Raw genomic sequence first — 18,422 nt, 5'->3', positions numbered from 1 at the left:
TTGTAGCTCTTCACTGGATTGGTTCGCTAACCTCCTGGTTTCTCTCTCCTCGTGTTTCTGTTGTGAGAGAATTAGTTTAGCAGCTATTCTAATGGACGGTTTAAATACCTGAAGGAGTTATTTAAGTGTCGGGTTTGTGGAAACTTCCCTTGACTGCCTACATTTTCACCAGCTCTCTTATTTGTTTGCAGCTGGCAGAGACGTTAGTTGCTCTAATGACTCTGTTATTACTGTGGTGGAACACACGCAGAAGAAACTAATTCTCCTCTTTGTGACTAGGAAGCATAACCAGTGCAGAGCGTTTGGCTTTAGATGGATCGGGAGGATTTCATAGAGATAAATGAAAATGTATTGAGTTGTGGATTTTTATATTTATCGTGGGAGCAGCTGATATCAGTTTTAATGGGCTAGATTTGGTTAGAAAGTTGAAACAAGATTTATAGAACATCTGTCAACGGCTTTGTTTTAACATGTGGGTTTTATTATCCAAGTGAGATTCCATAGAGGTGATGACGCTTTGTTTACTTCCATCTGTCATCTAGATTAGTCTTTATTTGACATGTTTTAGACAATAACTCTCTCCAGAGTAACTACACAACATACAACATAACTGTACCACAAACTCATTTATTCTGTGTACAGTGGTGTCCACAGTTCATGTACTTTTCCATGTAATACTGCAGCGTGTCATTTTAATATTTACAACACAAAACTATCCCGGCTAATTCCTTTGATGTATAATGTCTGAAGATGAGCACAACCTCACTTATCTGACCAACTTCGGAAGCTGAAGTGAAACTTTATTTCACTGAGATTCTACACTTAACATCTGGACTAACCAGCCACCGATCCAGCTGTTACCTCACCCCGAGTCAGTGTACATGATTAACAGGGTGTTCAGTTGGCCGATTGGACGTTTGCAGAGTTTGGGATTGATCAAATAACCAAATAACCTATTTAAACTGATTGATTCACTGATTCTCTGTTTTCTTATTCTCTCCCTGCAGCGGTCAAACAGCTGAAGGAGACTGTGAGTTCTTCAATCCACAAATTAGCCAACTTTGCCGGTAAGAGCTCAGCTGAACTTCAAGTAAAAAGTATCAATTAAGTCCTGGAGCAGTTGAGTCGGTGAACGAGCACCAGATATCAGAGAGAAAACAAACTGAACTTGATGAAGCAGACGTAAAATCAAGAATCCGGCTATGAACCGAGAATTCATCCTCCGTGTTTATATGTATGTTTATAGAAGTGATGGACGTTCACCTACAGAACAACCAGACTGAAGAAGAAGACGACGACATCTTGGCCAGCCCTGACCGACTAAAAGGTAGAGGACACACACACACACACACACACACACACGGTTTTGACTGAAAGGGTGGATTTTCACTGTTGGTATCACCGCTGCAACACCAAACGGCTTCATCGTACAGCGCAGCTTCAGAGTTTCGTAGCTTCATGTAGCTGCAACACAAACATCCAGCTCTACCCTCTCCGAGTCCCAGCTGCTATACATCTACCAATATCATGTGTTGTAATTAGGGGTGTAACGGTTCACAAAATTCACGGTTGGGTTCGGTACGATACAGTGGAGCCACGGTTCGGTACGTTTCGGTACAGTAGAAAACTATAAATGCCAGAGAAATGTACTTTATTTTAAAATATATTTATTCATTACAACTAACATCATGAAGTATTCTTTGACTTTGAACAATGACGGAACTATACCTGAGTGACTCATCTTCTGGGGTGTCTTCTTAGCAACACATAAGCATAAAAAACTAAAACTGCTCCTTAATGTTATGTAGTATTGTTACTTACATCTTGCAAAATAGATTTTTAATCTCAATGGGACTACCTGGTTAAATAAAGGTTAAAAAAAAAAAAAAAATTGTATTTATTTTTTATTCAAACGTAATCGGTTCGTCATATGAGGCTCCAAAAGCCTCACCTGAGGAACTCTGTGCTGATACAAATAATATAGAGTTTTATGTTTTTTGATGTAAAATAACAATCAGAACCTTATTTTGGTGCCAGTTCTTTTAATTCTTGTGATTGTATGATGAAATGTTAGAGAATATCCTCGCGTGTTTCCAGTGTTTTCAGTGTACTCGGGACAGTTACATTGACTGACGTTTTGTGAAGCCACAAAGGATAAAATTGCTGACACATCCTACTACAGTGACCTCCGACCTCTGTCTCTTGCTGTTGTGAGAGATCTGACTGTCACACACATATTTTTATGTCACTACTTTGGAACCCCCAACCTACATGTCCCCCCCCCCCCCCCCCCCCACCCACCAAACCCTTATTCTAACCTCTAAACAGTCAAACTCACAGTAACAGTGAACGCACTAAAGCTGCTAGAACTGCTGCTTTTGTTGTTTCACCACATGAACCCTCCAGTGCCTCACACACTCTAATCCAGTCAGTGCAGGACACACACGTGTGTGTGATTTTGTGCACATATACACACACTTGTGGAAACCTATTTATTATTTTTTCTATGCCTTTCTTTTCTTTTTTTTCATTTCTTTATATTGTTTGCTGGTTTTAGAATTCTTTTGATTTAGTTTTTTTCCACACTCACTCTGTTTCCTCTTGGCTAACGTGTGTGCGTGTGTGTGTGTACGTGTGTGTGTCCACAGGCAATCCGATGGATGCCAAAGAGTCAGACATGTCAGACACTCTGAGTCCCAGCAAAGACCGCAGCAGTGACGACACGTCAGGTCAGTACAAACACACACAATGATTCATGTTGGAACCAGAAGTATTTAATTTCAGTTCCCTCACGTCTCTTCCATCTCTCTATTTGTATTAATAGTGTTGACGTCTGTATGAGTGTATGAATTCATCATGGAATAAGTAACCTGAATAATGGATTTAAATTTATTTTCTAATATGGTTGTTGATAATTCAGAGTAGGACATGAATCGTCTCTGTGGGACCAGTCAACACTATATGTGTGTGTGTGTGTGTGTGTGTGTGTGTGTGTGTGTGTATGTATGTATATATGTATGTGTATATATATATATATATGTGTGTGTGTGTGTGTGTGTGTATGTATATATATGTGTATATGTATGTATGTATGTATGTACCGGTAGTCATATCTGTTTTGTGTTGGTTTACCTTGTGGCTATTTTGAAAGACATTCTAAGTGTTTTTTTCTATTCCATTTTAAATTAATTTGCCATTAGAAACGTAAATAAATGTGTGTGTGTGTTTCAGACGGCAACATGGACGACCAGGAGCTGATCGAACCACAGAACAGAGTAGCTCTGCTCAAAGGTAACCATGGCAGCTCATCTCTGCTTTGTAGTTGTGCTCTGTGCTGCAGCAACAGACCACCAACACCAACTCAACAGACATGATTCAGTCGTACACTCAACTGTCCACTAGGGGGAGCTCTTTGCTTGTGTTGTTGGCTGCAAGTCCTTTTTTTTTTTTCAGAAAGAAAATGTATCAATGTTGACTTACTGTGTGTGTGTGTGTGTGTGTGTAGCTGAGTTGCATCGGGCCGGTCTAGAGCCTGGAGACACGGAGCAGGTCATCCACCACCTCCACAGAGAGCTTCTGGATGCCCAGGAATTAGCCAACACCGGCAAGCAGAGATGTCAGGACCTACAAGGTAACAGTTTAAAATCATCCACTAGATTTCACTCAGAGATGTGATGTGACTACATCCCAGCTCCAACCAGGGTCCACAGATTCTTGTTGTAAGGACATTTAATTAAAACAATATTGATCTCATTGTACGTCACAACATGACGTCATACCAGATTAAGATGGTGACCACATGACTGTGTTTGTGTATCTGTAGCTCTGCTGGAGGAGGAGAGGAGGAGTAACTCTCAGCAGACTGAAGAGTCGACCAAACAGATCCAGTACCTGCAGAGTAAGTGAATACACACACACACACACACACACACACACACAGTATACTACACGCCTGTATACATGATCACCATACTCCCATCTAACTTCTCTTTGTGTGTGTTTAGCTCAGCTTGGGAAGCTGCAGGCCGACATGGAGGCACTGAGGGAGCAGAGGGAGAGCACCATCTGCACCACCAGAGAGGAGCTCTACTGCGCCCAGGAGGAGGTACCCCTCCATGTCATTCTGCCTTCTACTCCTCACTCTGATTTCGCCTCCTGACACCCTTGTTATTACCTCTGATGCCTCTTTGACTCCTTCCCATCCAATTCCTCCTGACAGGTCCCCGACTCCTCTGAACTCCTCTCTTGACTGCTTCCCGACTCCCTTTTTACTCCTTCCTCTTCCCTCCCAACTCCCCTCTGACTCCTCACAGCCCCATCTTACTCTCCTCTTACGTTCACAGTAGGATCGGAAAAAGAGCAGCTCATCTTTGATTTGTAGCAGTGATGTCGGGCGTCGGTTTGTAGCTTAATGTCACCATTGAAAATAACTTGTAGCTCGTTGCTTTGCCGCTCGTGGTGTGAACACTTCATTACTCCTTGTGAGTCTCTTTTACCTCCTTCTGTCCTTACTCCTACTCTCCTCTGACTCCTCCTGACTTCTTCCAACACTCTCCTCTTACTCCTCGTGGCTCCTTGTCTTTTCTCCAGGCGGCAACCTCTGGTTCTAAAAAGTGAAGCCAATGTGGAAGTGTCCTAAACCTGCATTCTCTCTAATGTCCATCAGAGGGCGACTCCTCTGGTTGTATAGAAGTCTATGAGAAAATGACTCTACTTCTCTCTTGATTTATTACCTCAGTAAACATTGTAAACATGAGTTTATGTCTCAATCTCTAGTTTCAAGTCTTCTTCAATACAGCATGATGTTCATTTAGTAAACTATGGTCCATTTAGAGTCACACAGACCATAAAGCAGGGGATGCTTCAGGGAACAAAACTCAGACCCCTTCTTGTCCAGAACAGACTTCCTGTCTGTCGGTTTACAGTAAATCTCAGTCACGTGACATCACTGATTGTGTTTGTTGCTGTCAGATCCTCGTCCTGCGTCACGCCATGGAGGCGGCCACGGCGGAGCGGGAGCGGGAGATCGCCGCCCTGCAGGCCGACCTGGGCAGCGTGCGGTCCGAGCTGGAGCAATGGAGGGACACGGCCGCCAAGTACGAGAGCGAGATCAGCCGGCTGCAGGAGTCCTTCACACAGCAGCAACAGCAGCGGACCACCGCCAACCAGCTGCAGGGTGAGAAGAGGGTCTACTGTTGTAGTTTGTCTCAATCAACATTAACAACACGTAGGTTTTAATTGTAACTATACTTCCTCTTCCTCTTCTTCAGCGGAGTGCGTTACGTTGCAGCAGCGGTGTGTGTGTTTGCAGCAGGACTGTGACGGCCTGCGAGGTGAACGGAAATCTCTAACGGACAGACTGCACCGCCTGGAGAATGAGCTCAGCAGGTACACACACACACACACACACACACACTTTACATGACGCCATATGTTTTCGAGGGTTACCTTCGTTGACACTTTCAGGTGAAGAAAAGACGTCTCATGCAACTGAGATTGATGTGAAATTGTAGCTTTTGTCTTGCTTTGTTTTTAGTTTGTGAAACCATCTTCATACATGCACAGGTCAAAAACAGAGACCATTAAAACATCTGTCCAAGATGGTGAAAGAGATCATGGAGATATTAAACAATGGTGACATCACACAGTAATGTTTGTACTTCACGTCTTGGAAACTCTTCTCTGACATGAACCACAAGTGAACAAAATGGCCCGAAGATATCAGAATCAATTTAATCCCAGTACTTCTTTAATGAATTTAACACATTTGTATGTTTGGTTTTAAGCAAGCTGTACCTTGAGAATAGTGAAATCCAAACTTACATTTTAACTCTTGTACGCAGCCAAAAAAGTAATAATACAACCATGAAGAAAGTTTATTCATAAGCTGAACTCCAGCTGACAGAATGTAAACGATTTATTTGCTGTAGAACTTTTGTACTGTCATAAATATTTTTTAGTTGATGAAAAAAATGTAATATACTAAACGTTGTATTGAGAAGTGCCCAAACATCTTAAATGAGTGTAAAAGGTGAGGATCGACCAAGAACATATGGGGAATGCGTGTCAAAGTGCGAGGCTGGACGTTTAAACCGGACCTAAAGTCTGTGTGACAGCCGTGATCGAGTTAACGAATTCTGACCTCAGCACAGCTGACAGGAGCACCGCCCGAGTCCACGGGTCCTGACAGGTTCAGAGTTTAGATTCAGCACTAAAAGACAAACTGAGGACGAGACGGACTGAAGGAAACCTGGTGTCCAGCTGATTCAGGCAGAACGCGACGAGAGGGCGACAGCTGACTGACTGAACCAGACCGAGCAGTCGGCAGCGTTTTTATCCGCAGCTGTGTTTAGTTTCCAATAAACTGTCGGTGCCGCTGGCAGCTCTTCTCATTAAATATCTGACACGCACCACTCGGGTTAAACTGCAGATGTCTGCTGTCTCATCCCTCCTGTACGACCACAACCTAAACTTCTTATGTTGGAGTCTTACCTCATTCAGCTACATGCAAAACATGCAAATGCTCGTGAATAAACTGTTAAGTATTAGTACTACTATTATGGAGGCGCCTCTCCTAAAATACAGTCCACCTGCCTAAATGTCAGAAGAAGTGTTTACAGTTTTATGAAATGTAACTTTAACCTTCAGGGGGGAAATAGCAGAGGGTTGTTTATCACACACCAAACTGTTGATGTCACCATGTAACAACTAAATAGATCACAAGAGGTGATCATTTGCTTTCAGGTGATAAATCAGGTCAGCACGTTGCAATGTTTGATAAAACAGTGTGTGTGTGTGTGTGTGTATGCGTGCAGCACCAGGGAGCAGAGTCTGGTCCTCAGCAGCAGTCTGGAGTCTCTGGAGAAGAGGGAGGAAGATCTGCAAGACAAACTGGGTTCTTTGGAGAATCAACACCTGCAGGACGCAAGCAAGCTGAAGAGCCAGCTGGACCAGGCCCAGGCCCACACACACACACTGCAGAGAGAGGTACACACACACACACACACACTGCAGAGAGAGGTGCACAGTCCCTTAAAGTCGCTTCTCTACGGTATTTACAGAAAGAGAAATGGTGTGTGTGTGTGTGTGTGTGTGTGTGCAGTATGAAGACACACAGTCTCAGCTGTTGGCCCTCCGTCAGCGTTACGAGAGAACGGAGAAAGAGAAGCTGAACATCCACCAGGAGCTGGAGCAGTGCAGGAGCAGCCTGAAGCTGCTGCAGGACAAGACCAGCTCCGTGAGTACACACGCTCACACACGCTCGCGCGCACGCGCGCACACACGCACACACACACACACACACACACACGCTCACGCTCACACACACTTCCTTTTGAATATTACCAAAGAGCTACTTGTGTTGCAACCTTTATTCCTGTGGTTGCTCAGCTGTAAATCCAGATGTTTTCATGATGTCATTTCCCCCCCCAGTTTTGGATTGTTTTATTTTTTGCGTAAAGATAAATGCAGGAGAAGCACCAGACTTGCTGCTCATGGGCACTGTGGCAGTGTTGGACTTGCTGGCCGTAACCCACCCAGCTCCTCCGGTTCACAGCCTCCCTCCTCACCGCTCACTTGATAACTGGACGCAAAATGAGTCTCACCAATCAGTGTTGTTGGAAATTGAATGAGACGTTCAGTCCTGTTCACTAACAAAGAGGACTGATGATCAATAATGTCAACAGGATGTAATAGTAGTGATGAGGAATCACGTCATCGTCTCTCCTGAATCTCCACTCTGAGCTGATCAGTTGCAGCTGTTAGTTTAAACTCAGAGTAACTCAAATCAGAAGACGACAGCGAGGCGGAGCAGCCTCTTCTTCCTCCTCCTCTGTTACCTCTCTTCTTCATCCTCTTCTCTCTCATCCTCCTGTCTTCAGCTCTTCCTCCTCTTCTCTCTCTCATCCTCCTGTCTTCAGCTCTTTCTCCTCTTCTCTCTCTCTCTCATCCTCCTGTCTTCAGCTCTTTCTCCTCTTCTCTCTCTCTCTCATCCTCCTGTCTTCAGCTCTTTCTCCTCTTCTCTCTCTCTCTCATCCTCCTGTCTTCAGCTCTTTCTCCTCTTCTCTCTCTCTCTCATCCTCCTGTCTTCAGCTCTTTCTCCTCTTCTCTCTCTCATCCTCCTGTCTTCAGCTCTTTCTCCTCTTCTCTCTCTCTCATCCTCCTGTCTTCAGCTCTTTCTCATCTTCTCTCTCTCTCTCATCCTCCTGTCTTCAGCTCTTTCTCCTCTTCTCTCTCTCTCTTATCCTCCTGTCTTCAGCTCTTTCTCCTCTTCTCTCTCTCTCATCCTCCTGTCTTCAGCTCTTTCTCCTCTTCTCTCTCTCTCTCATCCTCCTGTCTTCAGCTCTTTCTCCTCTTCTCTCTCTCTCTCATCCTCCTGTCTTCAGCTCTTTCTCCTCTTCTCTCTCTCTCTCATCCTCCTGTCTTCAGCTCTTTCTCCTCTTCTCTCTCTCTCTCATCCTCCTGTCTTCAGCTCTTTCTCCTCTTCTCTCTCTCTCATCCTCCTGTCTTCAGCTCTTTCTCCTCTTCTCTCTCTCTCATCCTCCTGTCTTCAGCTCTTTCTCATCTTCTCTCTCTCTCATCCTCCTGTCTTCAGCTCTTTTTCCTCTTCTCTCTCTCTCTCTCATCCTCCTGTCTTCAGCTCTTTCTCCTCTTCTCTCTCTCTCTCTCATCCTCCTGTCTTCAGCTCTTTCTCCTCTTCTCTCTCTCTCATCCTCCTGTCTTCAGCTCTTTCTCCTCTTCTCTCTCTCTCTCATCCTCCTGTCTTCAGCTCTTTCTCCTCTTCTCTCTCTCTCTCTCATCCTCCTGTCTTCAGCTCTTTCTCCTCTTCTCTCTCTCTCTCTCATCCTCCTGTCTTCAGCTCTTTCTCCTCTTCTCTCTCTCTCTCTCTCATCCTCCTGTCTTCAGCTCTTTCTCCTCTTCTCTCTCTCTCTCTCTCTCTCATCCTCCTGTCTTCAGCTCTTTCTCCTCTTCTCTCTCTCTCTCATCCTCCTGTCTTCAGCTCTTTCTCCTCTTCTCTCTCTCTCTCATCCTCCTGTCTTCAGCTCTTTCTCCTCTTCTCTCTCTCTCATCCTCCTGTCTTCAGCTCTTTCTCCTCTTCTCTCTCTCTCTCATCCTCCTGTCTTCAGCTCTTTCTCCTCTTCTCTCTCTCTCTCTCTCTCTCTCTCATCCTCCTGTCTTCAGCTCTTTCTCCTCTTCTCTCTCTCTCTCATCCTCCTGTCTTCAGCTCTTTCTCCTCTTCTCTCTCTCTCTCTCTCATCCTCCTGTCTTCAGCTCTTTCTCCTCTTCTCTCTCTCTCTCTCTCATCCTCCTGTCTTCAGCTCTTTCTCCTCTTCTCTCTCTCTCTCATCCTCCTGTCTTCAGCTCTTTCTCCTCTTCTCTCTCTCTCTCATCCTCCTGTCTTCAGCTCTTTCTCCTCTTCTCTCTCTCTCTCTCTCTCTCATCCTCCTGTCTTCAGCTCTTTCTCCTCTTCTCTCTCTCTCTCATCATCCTGTCTTCAGCTCTTCCTCTTCCGTCTTTTGTTGACGTGGCAGAAGGTGTTCGTCTTGTTCCTCAGGCTTTGTTTCCTCAAGAGTTTTTTTTTTTTCAGACTAAAAGTCCTGATCCACAGATTCACAGGACCAGATAATTCTTGTTTATTCCAACTCTTGTTCCTATTTTCATAGTGCTGTCCATCATTTCCTCCAGTTCACTTCATGCTCTCATAGAGTTAATAGCTGAGAAACGACCCTCCAGGTTAGATTCATTTATTTGAGTCATAATAACTTTATCAGACCTTCTTCCTGCTTCAACTTTGACCTACCGTACTAACTGTAGTTGTGCGCACCCAGTTCTCCTGTGCATTGACGAATAATTAGCTGGATTAGTTAGGTGTAACCGCCGTCAACAGACTCTGATGTGTGGAGTTGGTGCAGTTCTCCTTTAAGAAGCTACCAGTGTGGCTTTTGATAAAAGACAAATAGTGTTTTTACATGCGTCCTGTGTTTTAGTTTGTGTTTTTAGTGCTGATGGAAATGATGGACCAAACCACGAAAATAGGACTCACGTTGAAATAACAGTCCATTAACTATCTGCACCGGGCAATACATGAATTGGCACCTCTTTTTTATTTATTTTTGTTAAATTAAAGATCGTATATTTGTTATATTGACTCTTATCACTGGTCTCCAGGTCAGTTTCTGGTGCTAATGAGACGTCCTGGTGTAGAGTTAATGAGCTGAAATCCAACCCGAAACATGTTTAAAACGAGCCTGGTGACTGATGGCACTTCTTCTGTGGTGTTTTGGCGAATGTGGCTGTTGAATGTCTAGAACACGGCGGTGTTGCTTTGTAGAAACGGCCGATAAGATACAAACCTGCCTCCCTACAACACCCCCCCCCTGTCTCTCTCTCTCTCTCTGTCTCTGTCTCTGTCTCTATCTTTCTCTCTCTCTCTGTCTCTTTCTCTCTCTCCCCCCTCCCTCCCCTCTCGCTGTAGCTGCTCCATCCTCCATGTTGGTTTTGGTTGATTTGCCGGCTGATATCTTCTTATCCCTCTCCTCCCTCCCTCCCTCCCTCCCTCCCTCCCTCCCTCCCTCCCTCCCTCCCTCCCTCCCTCCCTCCCCTCTAGCCATCCATACTGCAGCCTGTCCAAGCCATATTCATTGGCCTTGTCCTGGCTCTGCTGTACTGGTGTTTCGGCCAGTTGTGGTAGAAAGGTACACACCGACATGACGCCAGTCTGTCTCTCGTTTGGCCTCCATCTGTCCGTCATCTGTGGAAGGAAAGGTGACGGAGGTGAAGACATCGTCCTGATCTGTGATGAATTCAGGGTCTCGTGATGATAATTAAAACCCGTCCACTGAGATCAGTAAAGTTTAAATAGTTATGTTATTATTCTTCCCAAATAACGACCGTGTACCTGACCTTTTAACCTTCAGTGCACCTGTAAGAAATAGTTCATTTTAATGCCATTTTTGTGGAATTACTATTTTAGTTCTGGTGAGATATGTCCGCACAATATTGGACGACAATAAAAACAAATGAATCCGAATCATTGCAAATGATAAAGTTGCCAAGTCTTTAAGTCTTTCCTTAAAAAAGTAATTCCTAAATATGATAAAGTCTAAAATTGTTCTATTTTTTATTTATACTGCTAAAAGCAGTGAAGTATTGACGTTTAATATCCAGTGTTGTATATTAGTTACTATGAAGGTAAAGCAGTAGTTTGGTGGAACAAACGTGTGTAACAGTGTAATGTTTTACACGCGTGTAGCTGCTGCACAGATGAAAGCTACAATAAAAAATACTTTTTATAACAACATTGTCAAAAGAGACGAGAGGATCAGGTTGAGGTCACTTGGGTTTGATTATTTAAGCTTGTGTTTATTGTTGAATGCATCTTTGTGTAGACTGCTGTTACTGAAAGGTTTTGAGTGTTGGACCCTGAATTCTGATCAGCAGGACGTTTCCTCGCCTCCTTCCCTTTAAGACCGAGTGTCATCCTCGTCTTCATGGTGGTCTGTGTTTGTCCTCCTGTGTGAGCAGCTCTAACTTGCATGGCTGTCGGTCACACTTCTTCTGCTTCTGCTCTGCCGACACTAAACTCTGCTCTTTAAAGGGACCGGCTCCCACGCACCTCACCGCCGGCAGACATCTTTAGTTTCATCGTCTTCTCGGGAACGTTAGTCCTCCGGCTCCGACAAGAAAAACTCTGAGTTGAAAGTTTTAATTTGGTTTAAAATGTGAGCAGTTGATCTTTCCTGTAGTCGTCATCGACATAAATCTGTGTAAACGGCTCAACAGGAAGCTCACACTTTAAGTTGTTCTGTTTTCTTGAGCTGGTTTCCGCTGCGTGGTACTGGCTCTGCTGCCTTTGGTACCAGGACACTCAGTGAATCCTTTCAATCGACAACCAAACAGGAACGTCTCAACTTCCTCCGTTGTTTGTTGTAGTTTTGCAATAATAATCTGTGTCCAGTGACGATGCTCGAGGACCAATCAGTGGTCTGCAGCGTTTTAACTCCACCCTCTCGTATCAGCTCAGCTCGTACCGAGGTGGCGCCAAAAGAAAGTACCAGGAGCCATCCACAACTTTTACTAACGGAAGTGGACTGTTTGGTGGAAACGCGTCTTTATCGTCAACGTGTTAGTCAGTCAGTCTCTCTGTGCTTTGACTCCAGCTGGTCACTAGTTTTTATTAAACAGGAAGAAGTAGTGCTTCTGTTGGGGACTATTTTAAGCGGCAGATTAATCCACATTTGGTGCTCTAGTGAGTGTTTGTGGCAGCAGGACGGTGTGTGGGGGACTGAGTGTTCATGGTGATGAATGAACAAGTTGCCCATCGTTGATTCGTCATAATAGTTTCCAGAACAAGACATTACATTCCTTTTTTTAGGTTTTGTTCTAAATATATGAAATATACCACCAGAGTTCATCTTTTACCAAACGTTCTGCTCTGATTCAGCCTTTCTAACGGTTAGTTTGAGGTGAGAGATTGTTCAGTTATATGAATATCAAAGAGAGGAAACAACAATTCTTCCAATTTTAATTTAATTTGTTTTCCCCTCAAAAGAATTGTTAACATTTGTTTTGATTAAAAGCAAAACTCTGACGATGGTCTGAAAGGTCGAAACACCACTTTCCACCCAGTGAACGCGCTGTTAGCATGAAGCTAACGGAGTTTATTTAAGTTTCCCCTTTAAAGAGTCGAGCTCTTCACATCCCGTCATCGCTACAGTCGGTTACTAACTCTTTCCTGCGACCTCATTCATTCGTTCATTAACTGTCTCTTCACAGCGCTCACTCTCAGGGTGGAGCTGCTTCTTACATTATCTTTTAATTTGATGCATCATTGCCTCCGTCTCTTGCGACAGGGTTTGTGGTTCATTTATTCATTTTTCTTCCATTTCTTGCATCCAGTCTGCTGCTTAATCTCAGCTCTTCATCTTTTAAACATGTTATTCCTTCACCTGCTTACAGGTGTGTTGTGTTCACGCGGACTCATCCATCTTTTCGTCAAGTCTTTCTTTGGAGTTTCTTCATTGTGTTATTAAGCATCCGTCGTGTTTGCTGCTTGTGTGTTTCGTTGGTAAATGTCTGACCAGTGTTTCCAGATGTTTGCTGTGAAGGGAAACTGTAACTTTTCTGTGTACTCAGGTAATCTCCTCGGCCTTGTTTCCTTTGCTGCCTCATGTTTATTCATTTACTTCTTTCCTCTCCTGAAGCCCCAAAAGATGTTTTTTCATTCATTTTTTTATTGTTCAATATTAAAGTCTATCGCTTGTGCACGAGTTGTTGGAATGACAGTATTTACGATAAACCTCATACTTCTTCAAGACGCAGCTTTGATTTGATGCAAAAGACACTTTAAAAGAGAGAACTCCGTTAATTAGGATTTTACGTCACTTAAAAAAACACAGAAACTGAGCGAGCTGATAAAAGGACCGATTTTAGACCTTTTATGAGTAACGGCAGTATAACGTGGTTGTGAGGATGTAAAGGAGGAAGTTACGTAAGTTGAGCTTCAGACGGATGAAGCCGTGTTTCCCAAACATCCACTTTTTAAACATTACAAACTATCTTATGTATAAATTGTGAAGAGTTCATTTGTGTGTGAATTAACATTTTTACTGCCATTTCTACATCACTTTATATTCTCTTGTGCAGATAAACGTTTGATAAATCACAACTCTGTTTTTATACATGTTATTGAAAACATGTTAAACACTAAATAAAATCTCCTCGGTGGAGTTAAAAGGCTCGCTGTTTTTTAAATGACACTTAAGAAATGTCATCTTTTGGGGCTTCAGAGTCTTGACTTCTTTTATTATCTGTTTTCTGCACTTCTTCTTGAGTTCGTCGCTCTTCTTCATCATTCTCTCTTTTCTGGTTTTAATCTTTCATCCGGTGTGTGTCGGAAAGTTCGGACATGACGACGCAGACTAACGTGATTTTCTTTGTCGTCGTCGTCTCTCTCTCTCTCTCTCTCTCTCTCTCTCTCTCTCTCTCTCTCTCTCTCTCTCTCTCTCTCTCTCTCTCTCTCTCTCTCTCTCTCTCTGTCTCTGTCTCTGTCTCTGTCTCTCTCTCTGTCTCTCTCCCCCTCACAGAGAGGCTGGAGCCCCTGGATGCCGGTCATCGCAGTGATGGTCGCCGTGACGGCAGCCGTCCTCTACCCAAACCTCTCCAAGAGCAGCTCCACCTAGGACACACACACACGCGCACTCTCACACACACACCCCCACAGTCACACAGAGCGCTGTGAGGAGAGCATCACTGCTTTACTTGTATAAAGTCTAATTGTACATAATTGTAGAGGGAATATAAAGGTTGTGGTTTCTACAGAGGATTCAGAAGCTTCTTGGTTTATTTTGTTTTTCTGTTTTTTTTTCTGCAGCGGAGAGTTTAGTTGTTTTTTATTCTCTGCTCTCTCTCTCGGGGGGGGGGGGGGGGGCTTCTTTATTCTTGGCTTCCGTCTCCCTGCCGATCGTCTGGGTTAACGTGGCGTTAAAGTCCAGCAGGCCGAGCTTCCACACATCACCTGCCAGAGGGTGAGAGCTTCACGCCGCCTTGTCCCACCGTCAGCGAACGCAACACTTTCCCAGCAGCCTCGGTCACGTGATCCACTCTCACAGGTGTCACTGGTCTCCATATTCAGCTTTCATTTGACTCATTTATCATCTGTAGGATTACTTTTTGATCTTTAGCTGCATGTTTTTGGTGCCAGTTTACTCTAAATCTTTCAATTTATTACCCAAAACATTGCATATTTCCATGAATTATTAACTTGGCAAAGCAGATTATAATTGAATTTGCTTGATGAAATGCTCCACTGAAGCTCGGTAAAGACTGTCGTGGTAACAGCTCTAATGTAACATCAAAATAAAGTTTTAATAACTTTGATATTCCAGTTGCTGTTCTGCCTTCATGGTGCACATTCTCAAACAAACGAAACACTTCCTGTGTTTCACTTTCAGAGTATAAAGTGAATCCACATGCAAGAACTCCTTCATAGTGAACATAAACTTCTTCTGTCGGTCTGCTGGAAAGTGTTCTCGTTCAGGTGGTTTTCAGGAAGTCCTGCTGACACGGCGTTATTCTCTGTTGTTTTGTTTGTTTGTTTTCTGGGGGAGTTTGGGGGTCGGGGGTTAAAACATTTGAAACCAAATTATTCAAAATGAAAATCTGATTTATTTTCTGTTGGGTTATTTTATTTTTGTTTAGATTTTTTTTGGGGCACAGAAAAGGGGCTCAAAGTGCCTCTGATGTAACTAACAAACACCACAGTTTGTGTGCGGACACACACACACTCTGATAAACACACACACCTGGGTTAACGGACTGCTCGAGGTCTGTCAGTGTGGAGAGAAGCTGTGAGTCGGTGATCCTCAATGTCTTATGAGATTATTCCTGAACTTTCAACTGTTACCTGCTGAAGAAGCCTGTGAGATGGTGGTTAAAAGCTCAGGAAATAGCGCGTAAGTGGACCTTGATTTGACATGTCAAATTATTATTGGGGCTTCACCACAACCGTTCAACTACACGATTGTTTTTAGCCACGTTCACGTCTCTCAGACGACGACGGCGGAACTTTGACTTCATGTGTCCGTTAAAACCGAGCAGTTTGTCTGTAATGTTCATGCTCGAATGATCAGCTTCTCTCCAAACACTTCAGACCTCTGCTGAAACGTGTGTGTGTGTGTGTGTGTGTGTGTGTGTGTTGGTTCACACTCTGGACTGTTCGTCATCGTTCGTGTACTCTGTCTCGTCTCCGTGTTTAAATAAATGAAAAGACAACGAACAAATATTCCTGATGTTTAAAGAGAAAAAAACACTACAGTCCACAGAGAGAGAACTGTAAAATAAAATGTTACTGAATGATGTGCTACTAGACTTATTTTGTTAAAATTGTTTAGAGGTATGAGAGGGGGCTAAGTAGAGGTGGTGATGATGATGATGTATTGAATATGCAGAGCGATGTTTGGATTAAAGTTGTAGCAAGCTGACCCACCAAACCAGCTTCTGTCTCCTTCCTTCATTCACAGACTTCACAGCGAGAGCTGAACGCTGCAGATAATAACCGGATAGATTATATTTAGAAACAATGTTTTCAAGCTGAAATGGTCCTTCAAATGCAGGTTTCATTTATTTATTCCCAGAAGACACTGCACATTGATGATGGTAGATGTGCCAGTGTGCAGTAAACATTGTTAGCTGTCGCGTTAAACTTGTCATTAAAACAACAAATAAAACGTAACTTGATCAGCTGAACGGGATTAAAAGCTTCAAGGCAGCAATGCACGAAAGTAGGACCTGTAAAAAGCTTTTCATAGACCACAATGGTTCTCAGACAATCAGCAGTTAAATCATGACAACATATAAATGCATTACAGAAATTATTTAGAAGGGCAGTGCGCTCTTATTTTGAAATCAGAGTTGAAACTACGACCAGCTCGTGGTTGGGTGTCGCATTGTTACTGAAGCGGCACAACATTCTGTTCAAAGTCAAGTATGTGTGAACGTGTACTTTTTGGGGAGCGTGGGGGTACAAAATATCTAAATAACATTAGTATGAACATTTTGATGTAGTATACAGACATACTGTTATGTTGTACACAGTGCAGAGATACTATAAACTTTGATGTATATGGCCATGCAATCAAAAGTATTTGCATTGTGCGGAGTACACAGAATTAAAGAGTATTTTAAAGAACTTATTTGGAAGCATGATGAAGGCAAAAAAAACAGATTTGTGAGATCCTAATCTTGAATCTTATTCAGAGGTGGAAGAAGTACTCGGATATATTACTTCAAGTAAAAGAGTATTTTTTTAAAGTACAATACTGCCTCCAAGATCCTAATTAAAGTAGAAGTACATTATAAAATGTACCCAAAAGTACTGATTATGCAGTAAAATGTTCCCTTTGACTGACGTATAATATCAGATTGTTACTGATCACGTGGAGCTACTTTAACTACTTTATGAACAGTGAAGTAGTTCAGTCCAGTGGTTCTCAACCGAAGGGTCGGGTCCCTCCAAAGGGTCACCAGATAGATCTGAGGGGTCGTGAGTTGATTAACGGAGGAAAGAAGAAGAAAAAAGGAAAGTTCTGAAACACAAGACTTTATTTATTTTACTCTTTAATCTTTGCCTGCGATAGCCGTGGAGGGAATTTCTTCAAATTTGGCACCTGGACTCCAGAATGAACTGATTAGAATCCGGAGGTCAAAGTGACATCACTAAACACTCTTTCTTTTTTCACAAGGTCTCCCATTTATTCCTTTACCCAAATAAAGATGTCATCTGGATAATAATAATCAGCCATTATTGTTTGTTTGTACTTTGTCAAACAGGTTAAAATAGATTTTATTGAAACATAAGAACATGTTTTATTTTTCTGTTTTGTTTTTACAGTTTCTTGTGTTGAGCAGTGATGAGGTGATACAGACAGCTGAGTCACCAACATTAAAATATGATTCACGGAAAAAGGAACAGAAGACACTTAAATCTGAAATGTACAAACGAGCCCACAGACGTCACTGATCCTCCTGCAGCGTGTTTTTAATGATACGTCACAGGAGGGTTGAAGGAGTCATGGCTTGACTTTCCTCTGTTTAAACACAGAGGAGGGTCTGTGTGTGTGTGTGTGTGTGAGTGTGTGTGTGTGTGTGAGTGTGAGTGTGTTTGCCTGTGTCTGTGTTGAGGCTTGTCGTGGAGGGTTGGGTCGTTCTGTCTGAACAGCAGATTCAAAACTGCAAACAGAAACTCAACCTCAGTTTGTTCGCTGTTGAAGTCTGGAAATATGAATCTGATCAGATCAAAGTTTATTGATTGTTATTTATTGAAGATGAAAGAAACACTGATAGTAAACAGCAGATCAATAATGCATTCTGACAGCATCAGAGCTTCACTCTGACTGTTTTCCAGGAACAGAAAACTCCCACACATGAGAGTACAACTGAACGCAACAAAAATCTAACTCTGAACTGAAGGCAGTGGCGGCTGGTGGAACATGTTCTAGGTAGGGCTGTGCCACATCCAATCAATTTCAGCAAACATCCCAGTATGATTTCATGCAAAAGATGAAGGTATCAAACACGTATTACTACTTTGCAGTTAAATATTTAACCTTTATTCCAACATGAAAAAAAGCAGTAAATAACACTTATAAGAAAGTCCATAAGACGTCATTTCCAACTTCCGGTTCAAGCGACGATCGCTTCCGGTTGAAACCCCATCCAACCGGGGAAATGACAAATAAGGGGTACATCCCAAGGGTACTTCTCAAGTCTCTTAATTGTCATGTCCTCATTTCCTCACTCCTCAACAACTTCCGGTTCAAGCGAGGATCATTTCCTCGATCCTCACTAGAACCGGAAGTTGTTCTGCGCCGCCATATTAACGGCCGTCCCAAAGCTCTTATTTCCGCTCTGAGGAGTGAGGATCG

The 18,422-nt window shown here is 43.1% G+C and overlaps 1 protein-coding gene across 9 annotated transcripts in view; it reads left to right on the top strand.

Moving 5' to 3' along the window:
• slmapa (sarcolemma associated protein a) overlaps nt 1–15,980 on the top strand; it is a 51,585-nt gene extending 35,605 nt beyond the window's left edge. For 8 of the 9 annotated variants that reach the window (XM_079265803.1, XM_079265807.1, XM_079265809.1 and 5 more), the window contains 12 exons: nt 1,008–1,067; nt 1,247–1,327; nt 2,649–2,729; nt 3,232–3,291; nt 3,506–3,631; nt 3,824–3,898; nt 4,005–4,105; nt 4,972–5,176; nt 5,271–5,388; nt 6,816–6,987; nt 7,103–7,237; nt 14,085–15,980. In XM_079265803.1, coding sequence (XP_079121929.1) covers nt 1,008–1,067; nt 1,247–1,327; nt 2,649–2,729; nt 3,232–3,291; nt 3,506–3,631; nt 3,824–3,898; nt 4,005–4,105; nt 4,972–5,176; nt 5,271–5,388; nt 6,816–6,987; nt 7,103–7,237; nt 14,085–14,180 — 1,310 coding nt within the window. In that variant the 3' untranslated portion in view covers nt 14,181–15,980. Of the gene's footprint in view, nt 1–1,007; nt 1,068–1,246; nt 1,328–2,648; nt 2,730–3,231; nt 3,292–3,505; nt 3,632–3,823; nt 3,899–4,004; nt 4,106–4,971; nt 5,177–5,270; nt 5,389–6,815; nt 6,988–7,102; nt 7,238–10,606; nt 10,695–14,084 lie in introns of all 9 variants that reach the window. The other variant, XM_079265804.1, reaches the window with a different exon arrangement.
• The last annotated feature ends 2,442 nt before the right edge of the window (nt 15,981–18,422 follow it).

The sequence above is a fragment of the Melanostigma gelatinosum genome (genome assembly GCF_949748355.1).
Source record: "Melanostigma gelatinosum genome assembly, chromosome: 3".
NCBI classification, from domain to species: domain Eukaryota; kingdom Metazoa; phylum Chordata; class Actinopteri; order Perciformes; family Zoarcidae; genus Melanostigma; species Melanostigma gelatinosum.
Note: the sequence above shows the minus strand (reverse complement) of the source record. Positions and strands in the feature narration are given on the sequence as shown.